Source organism: Pygoscelis adeliae, unplaced genomic scaffold (genome assembly GCF_000699105.1).
Source record: "Pygoscelis adeliae isolate BGI_AS28 unplaced genomic scaffold, ASM69910v1 Scaffold36, whole genome shotgun sequence".
Taxonomy (NCBI): Eukaryota; Metazoa; Chordata; class Aves; order Sphenisciformes; family Spheniscidae; genus Pygoscelis; species Pygoscelis adeliae.
Window position 1 is genome coordinate 2,620,087 of NW_008824934.1, and position 8,981 is coordinate 2,629,067.

At 38.6% G+C, this 8,981-nt stretch overlaps 1 protein-coding gene across 1 annotated transcript in view; it reads right to left on the minus strand.

Moving 5' to 3' along the window:
* The window catches only part of RERE (arginine-glutamic acid dipeptide (RE) repeats), a 181,432-nt gene that overhangs the window by 158,846 nt on the left and 13,605 nt on the right, over window positions 1-8,981 (minus strand). Inside the window, 1 exon segment of the mRNA XM_009325270.1 lies at window positions 1,229-1,299. Within this exon segment, the coding sequence (XP_009323545.1) occupies window positions 1,229-1,299 (71 nt within the window).

An 8,981-nucleotide genomic window follows, 5' to 3' on the forward strand; every position in this document is an offset into this window, starting at 1 on the left:
ACTTATTGCCCACAACGGCAACTATCACATTGTAATTCTAGTCAGACACAAAAGCACCTGCTAATGCGCAAGAGCAGTACAACTGTGGCTTAACCCATTGCTAGAACCTGTTAACTACAAATTCAAGAACTCCTTTTAAAAAAAGGGGTAGGGGAGAGAGAAGAGAGCCCGCACTCACAAGTGCCAAGCAGTGCCATCAACATTGAAGAAGGTCTACATGTTCTCCTTCACTGGGAGAACATTTATTTTGTGGCTTCACAAAATAAACTTGTAAGGAGTAAAATGGAAGACATGAATAAGAAACCTTGGAAAAGGAAGATCCATTCTGATAGCAACAGATAGTGGGTGATCTACATCTGTAGACTATGCATTGATAAGAAGGACAGTTTTACATTTTCAGAACTTCCATAAACCAACAACAGCAAGACGATCAGTAACAGTTACCTTTTCCAAACATCCCGCTTACACTACCCAAAGCACTGCAAAGTCCAAAACAAGCACAGGTGCCCTTTGTGTCCAACCGGCAGCAGCTTCCTGCTCTGCACTGCGTAAGGAGCAAGTGGTTTTCTGTGCAGCTACAGCATATGGGGAATGAACATGTTTTACCTTTTAAGCGTAAAAATTCAGACAAAAAGGGGCAAACCACAACTCCAGCTAATTTGTTCTTGCACAGGTCCCTGACTTTTCATTTTTAAAGAATAAAGTGCTAAAGCATTCTTAAACGTTGTATTTTTCCAAATCAAACTTGTCATATTGGTCTAGTCTCTCTTTGCATCCTCAACTGTCAGTCCACCGATCAGCTGGGATAAACAGTCTACCACAAGTCAGCCCACATGCTTCCATTTACACAGCTGTGCTATATAAAGCTAGAGGCAAAGGCACAGCCAAATTTAACTTCCCAGGAGGGAAAAAAAAAAAAAAAAAACAAAAACAAAACCTTAACTTTCCTAGCCACAATTTCCCAAAAACACTCAACTCAAAGTTAATATTTCTGTGGGTTCCAAAACGTTAAAATTACATAGACCACAATTTGAACTCTACAGCCCAGTTAATTAAGTCTATACCAAGGACAGATCACTGTCTTAATAGCAAAACAGCTACTATTCAGAAGCTAAAGATTTACTCAGAAGGAGCAAGGAGCTACAGGAAGAGATACAGACTAAGAAATATTGCCATCTCACCGGAGAATGGGGCAGGGAAAAGGAGGATATGTGAAAATTTTCCTTACCAGTTTGAAGTCTTGAATGCTGCAGATGAAATACGGGGTATTCGGCCGGCGACTTTCAATATATACGCAATCTTTAAAAAAAACAAGATTTTAAAATAATGGAAATTAACTTCTGTACCTCCAAGAAAGAACATAAAAACAGGATAAATTAAAAAACAGCTTAAGCTTAGAAAGAGCCACCACTTCATTTGCATAACATGTAATTTATTCCAAGTGTGATCTAAAAATAGAAACTAGATGCTTTATGATGATAAATAAGGGAATTAACTGCATAAAAATTAACTTCGATTTGAATAGACGTTTTGCTCGAAAAACAAAAGGAAGTCATAAAAGACCAAATTCAGTTAATAAAAATGACCAGGTCACAACCTATGAACCAGATCAAAATAAGACAGGAAACTAATCAGATCTTTTGTGGTTAGCTTGCTATTAAGAAGGTAGCACTAACATATTTTCTCTTCTAATTGTGAAGAAAACCAAGGCAACCAATCATAGATGAAATGCAGCAACCTAAATTAGATTTACCTCAGGGAAGGACTGGGCTTTCTCAAATTACATTTGACAGAAACTGAGTAATTATTTTTGTTTCCTTTTGACAACTGGACTCTACAGGGTTGCTGTAAAATAAGGTCTGTTGTATTAAAAACAGTCTTGGCAGTAACCGCAACAAAAGCAGTGCCTCAGAATAAAATTACAGCAAGGATAGGAAAGAAGTGCCTGATTAATGATAATGACCTTAGAAATCAGAAAATTCACACACAGCTTGCTAGAAGGCAAAGATACTACTCTCAAAGCCAAACAAATATTTAAAGGACAGTCATTGTGTTCTCCTTTTATGTTCAGATAGGTAACTGCTATTCAAAAGATGGAAGACACAAAGAACGCCAGCTATTCTAGGAGTGAATCTCCATGAACCTTTTTATATTTCTACAGGAAAATTCCAGAGTCTTAAGAGTTTCACAAGATGTTTCAAAACACAACTAATACCCTGCTTCACGTCTTGTAAAAATCTAAAAGTTGCTCAAGACAAACATTTTCTAGTTCTTATGCTCCACAAAGAGCATTCCTAAGGATGCATTGTCATTGTTTATCGCAATAAAACATCTTCCTCCTGAAAGACAAAAGAAACCCTTCATTAATCATTTGAAACCCAACCTGTACTCAGGAATTCTCTCACCACTGAGAGTTAACTCAACGATTAATTTAAAAGAAAGAAACTTAGCAGCTATTTAGCAGGACTACCTTAGGACTATCAAGAGTGCAGGAAGAGTCTTACTAGCTACATCAACCAAGCTGGAAAAAGGCCAAGCATTTCAAATCTGCAGCACTTCAATGATATATGCCAGAATTACATGGTTGCGCATCTCATTTTAAATGTGGCAACAGTATAATATCCTGTTCTAATGACAGACAGAGGTGTAGAGTACCCATCTTCATTAATTTCAGATAACTGATGTTTTGCCAGGATCAAAGCAGCTTTGCTGGCAACCAAAGCTTTAAAGGCACTTAGCACCTTTCCCCAAATTCTGCACTGCTTGTTGCAATCATGCAGGCCCGGACTTGCTGCTTTTGGCTACAAACACAGTGATACCCAGCAACACTAGATTATACTAGTATTCCAGTAAAACACCAATATCTTTATTTCACAGGCAAGAAATTGTAGCCTGAAATAGTCAGGCAACAGGCTGGGATTTCAGAGAGTTGTGGTTTTGGGTTTGGTTATAGGGGGTTTTTTTGGATGAAGCAAGGAAGTGAACTTGAGTTACAGTCCAATACTTCATACCACAAAAACCCTTCCTACATTGGGACGTTTCATAGCCACAGAATTTGTGTTCTGCTTACATCAGGAGATGTTTCTCTCCATCTCAGCGGTAAGACCACGAGGGGGGGAAAGTTGGAAATATTTCTAGGTTTTCTACCAGCCATTTAAAATTAAAGCGTGAAATTATTTTTTCTCTATCTTCCTTTTCTGTATCTTCCCTTATCTGCCTAAATTCTGTTTTCAGATCATCTCTACAAATTTGCAAGTAGGCCTTTATTTTGTCCCATGTCAGCAGTATGTCAAGGCAACGTAAGTCAAGGTTTCTAGAAAACAACCAGTCCAGAAGAATTACACCTCAAAGCTAGTACACTGTGTTTCAGATGCAAAACTGTTCACCTCCAGCACCCTCACTATAGGCACTACCCATCGAATTGACACTTTTGGGTTTTTTAACTGCAAAACCATGACAGCAGAGCAGTACCTCTTTTCCTCCAGTAGGCCATAAAATAATCTCTACATGCTAGGCTCTAATTAAGCCTACTGATCAGTATAGCTAAAATTCCGCATTCAATGCAAGGAATTCAAAGACAAAAGTATTTCTCAGTTATACTAACCCATGATTTCAATCTAGACTGGAAGAGATGCTCGTCTTTAGGTGGTTATGAATCAGGTTGAAGTCAGAGCACATAAGTATCAAAAGTCAGGCAGGTCACCTTGACTTCGGCAGAAGAAAGTCTTCCAAAGAAACTCTTCAAACAATAAGCAAGCTCACTCTGGTCTACATCCCCAGAGAATATAAAGGCTAGCAAACAGCTAAAAGCAATCACTTCAACTGCCACCAAAACCTTGCTGCGAGAACTCAAGTATCAGGGGCTTTTAGAACAGAAATGGGAAAAGGTTACTTAGACTCTCCTCTTCAGAATAAAATCCATTGAGCACAAATACTATCTAGTTGTGACTAGATTAGGCAATGCCTTGAAGTAAAAAACTAAATCCATGGAGCACAAGTTCACAGAACAGATCACCTGCTCAGGAGCATCTCTCAACCACATGCGGAAAAGTATGAACCAAGGGCTAAGTGACAGCAACAGTGCACACAGGGTGGCCTGGAACGTAGGCCTTAACAGAAGAGAGCGTCTGCATCCTCCCAAATGCTTGCGCCTTGTAACCACCAAGGAGGCGTCACTTCCTGCTGGTTTATCACATAACCATAGTAACCATCTGAAGCAAAGCCTGTAAATCCAAGCATCAAATTTCTACCTGCAACACCATTTGTAAAACAGGCTTCTTCACCACACCGTTCTCCATCCATCGCAAATTGCACTGTTAATCACTTCGCAACAGCATGTGATAAAGTCAAATGAGCTTGACAAAATAGATTTCTTTTTTTAAGCTGGAAATCTATTGCTTATTTTATAGCAAGAGTCAAAGGCACCAGATAAGAATCTGGATTAATCTGAAATCATAATTTTATCAGCATCAGTGAAGCTCCTGTCCAAGTGTACAGAAGGAATGTATTTATAGCAGTTATGTCCACATTCCCGCTAGAAGACACACAAATGTGACAACTCACAGCTTGAGTGTTCTGAACCAGAACTTAGCAGAAAAGTTCCAAACCAGGCAATTCTCCTAATTTTTTTCCTATTAACTAGAAGTTAACATTGTTTAATTTACACAAGTCTAACTGAAATCTTTGAGAATTTCTGTTACTGTAATAAGTTTTGATCATTCATTACAAAAGCATCCACAAAAATAGCACTGAAATGAATTCACGACCTCTCAGGCCACTAGTTCCGAAAGGCTTTTTTACATGAGAAGCACCACTACTGACCTTCCCTACGCTCGCTGTCAGTTATAGCTCCATATGAGTCCCGGCCTCTTTTGAGAGCTTCTGCACAGCTCTTTTTAGCATAAAAATGCCAACAAAAGTAAGAATTCCACTTCAGTACAGCTGGCATCTCTTTACCAGGTGTCCACCTGATACAAACTTAACCCCAACTAAATTGAGACACAATAACAAAGAGAAGAAGGATAATGGAATCAACTAGAGTGTGAAACAATCAACACTAGGAAGGCAGGTGTTTAAAGGCAATTTTGTGCTATAAGCATTAAATAAAGTTTTAGAGCAAAGAATTTTAAACTTCAAAGCAAAGGAAATTGTGAGAAAGATTTAACTCATATATTGGATTTATTATGAATCCTTAATACCACTCTAGCATTACAGCAGAGGAGGAGACACGGTCAGGAGTACAATCTGTCAAAAATGCTAGTGCTAACCAAGTATTTACTAAATATAGTCATTTGTCTTAATGATGATGGCATCACAGGAAACCATGCTAAATAGCAAGGCCTCATAGGTATCTATGTAAGTAGCCTCAGTTTGAAGTTTTCTGCTGCATATTTTCACTATCTATAATGTGACGAACCAAATGTGTTACACCAGAAGTCTCAAGAGAAACAGGAGTTTCATGGATGCAAAATGCACTAAAATCTTGGGGTTTTTTTCTTTTTTAGTAAGAACACAACAATAAACAGTTTTCTATAACAACCTCCAGTATCTCTGTAGAATCAAGAACTATGTCCATTTATTTCAAGCACAACCTGCCTTTTCCAAACAACCAATTTCAGATTGTGTATTTCCTAGCTAAGATAGTAGCAGCTGTTGCAACAGCATGCATATGTACATTTCAAAAGCTTGAAATATCATGTATGTAATCAACCATCAACACCAGAACAACAGTAATCTATTTGACTTGTAACTCACACTTTTCATCCAAAATCCTGAAAATCCCACAGAAGCTATGAAGTCAGTCTCTCTTGGGAGGTAAGCATCTGAACTACCTTGCACCAAATGCATCCTCTTCGCCTCCTTGCATCACTACAGTATGATTCAGTTTATTCAGAAGCTATAGCAATTTAACCACATCAAAGTATTCCTGCACCATTTTGTTATCCCAGACTTCCTTGGCTAATCGTGCCATTTAGACAGCCCTCTACTCACTCAAACCAACTGCTCAGCATCCCAGGTGACTCATCCATTTACATGATGTTCCGTCACTCATTTGCAGGAAGTTTTTCAGGATTCACTGAAGAATGTGTATAAAAAGCTGCAAGATTTCAGATACAGAAAACACCACAACTTCCAAGATTTTTTTTTCTTAATATCTCAGTTTCACAAGCCTCATTTTCAGAGCGTTATCAGACAGCGCACAGAATAAACAGCTAAGCATCCCTCTGAAATGGCTGACACAAAAGTAAGAGAATCTGGCATCTACTATGGATAAAGCAAACATGTTGACTCACTAGTATATTGCACTTAAGTAAGGCACTGCTGGTTGCCTGCCAAGATTTAAAACAAAGATGACATCCAGTTAAGATGTCTGCAAAGCAATAGAGGCCATACAGATAAGAAAACAAGTTAATTCAGGTGCAAAGCAATGTCATGAACACTAGAAACTGGAAAAATGCCAAAAGGAGAACATTTATGGATGCATTCACATTAGCCACTCAAAACTCACCATAAAGAGCAATTACTTTCATTTACCAGAAATCCAAAACACATTATTTTGAAGAACAGCTTTGACGCAGACCCAAGCACCAAAGAAAAACTGCGTATCATTTTTCTAAGGCAATAAACCTGCATAGATGAGACTTACACCCATGAAAACTACAGAATAAGACCCTCCTCATCCTTAGCGCATTGGAATGTGCTATTGCACCCTTTTTTTCCCTGCTGATCACATACTTCTGGAACATTTTTAGCTCTATATGGCTGCAGAGAACTTCCGCATAGACTTAGACAACTTCAGTCAATTCTCATCACTATTGCTTAGGCTGCTTTGTGTCCAAGCATCTATTGCCACTCTGTGACAACTACAGAAGATGCCCCATTTGTCATAAAGAAACAGCTAAAATACTTAAAATCACAAAATAAAGATGCTCCTCACACAGACAAGTTTACTTGCTTCTGAATTCTTTTACTGATCAGCAGATTTATATAAATTGAGTGACATGTACTCTCTTCACGCTAAATGGAAGTCTGAAGCCTGAGGCTGTCAGCCTAAAATACAATGAACCCATATGCACTCTCCATTCAGACACCTGAAAGAAATTCTGGTCAGTTACTTCAACATCTATTATTCTAGAAAGGAACTCACAATACAGGTATGTTTCAGACATCTATTTGCTCCTGCAATATTAATATTCATTTCTACTAACGTTAACATTCAATCCTTTCACTCAAAAAGCCCAACAAAAAAATCAAACTGACTGTAAATTTCCTAATTTAAACATGTCATCAATTGAATGGCTCAGTGTCATGGCCATTGAAGTTGCTCTACAGTGATATACAATTCCTAGCCCCCTGATTTTCAAAGAAATACTATCCAATACTCAAAATGTTACTCATCTCACTACACGGAATTATGGACTGAGCGGCCCATAATTGTAATTAAGCCATTCCACTTTATGCCTACTCATCCTAGTTAAGTAAGTCACTAGTTTGCCCTCTCTGAGTGTACTATGTCAGGCAGTGGACTTGGTTGCAGCTACTGACATTTGGCAGCTTGAGTGCTATACATGTTTGCACAGGAACCCTGACAAGGTAAGTTCCCTACAAAACAAGATACAATTCAGAAGGCCAACAAACACTCATGAACACCACTACACTGGCTCCACATCCAGTGCTTGCTCTTCACTGTTTTACAACAATCTTTCTCCAAACCCCAGCTGACTGAAATCCAGCCTCACAAGAAGCCTTGGCTTAAACATACACAAGTTAATCCCACTATGCATACTCCATCACCATTATTCTTTCACTTACCTTCTCCCTGTTCCCTTTAACTTGCAAGATAGCAATAACCTTAAAGTATTTTTCTTAGCCTGTACTCTGCCCACCTCCAAACCCTTCAAGTCTCCTTCCCTTGCCAGTCATTTTTTCTTTTCTAGTCCTTATTATAGTTGCATCGACAACTACATTCTGCATTGGCTGCTCTGTCATCTGCAAAGATCCCTTGAAAATTGAACTTAAGGATGTGTTTTGTTAGGCAAGGCTCATGACTCCCTTAATAGACAGGATCATACCACTAATAGAAAATTAAGGGAGATGCCCGATTATCTACATCGGCTCCATGAAAAATCAGCAAAACAAAGAAATTCCTGCGAAGTAAGCTATAGGATGAAACATAGCAAGCAAAAATTGTTGCTCTGAACATCCTTACACACTTACCAAAGGATAAGTTAATTCCTTTTAGTCATCCTCGCATCATCCTGCATTTATTAGTAAATAAGAGCAAGCATGAAGCAAGTAACCACACAGGACATGGGTGTGCTATAAATTCACACTCTGTCCTTCTCCACAGCAAGGTAACATCCACGTGTCAACTTGCAAGGGCCACCTCAGACAAGTTAACCATCTCTTACACCACAGAGTTTACTGGTGACAAACCAGCAAACTCTCCAACAGGAAAGAAAAACAAAAAGAAAATAAAAGGGCTTTCCATAACCTTTGCCACTACAATGGCAAAATAGAGTAAAGAAATCTTGAGTTCCCTGCACAGCTAGTGGGATTCACTGCCTGTCTCCAACCATGAGTGCATTTGCTTACTTTCCTATTTCATGTAAAATGTCCCACTGGAGATGAAGTATTTCTATGACACATGGTACAGAGTCATTATGCCTTTGGGCTTGTGATATTCACCAGATGTGCCCTAGTTCTGAAGGGTTACATTAATATTCTCACACTAAAAGCTGCTTTTAAAATTAGAGCTTCAATACATGGACTTAAAGATCTTTTGGAAAAAAAACACAACTACCTCACTTTTCTGAAGACATGAACCTTTATCAGCTTAAATGCTGCAGTTTATGTAGTAACCATCTGCACAATTAGAATCCTTTTATCTCTTACCTAATGAGTCAACACTTGCATCATCCAAGAAACAAAGCCTTAGGCTCTCTGCACAGCACCGTGCTTCCACAGGAAAGATATTCCTT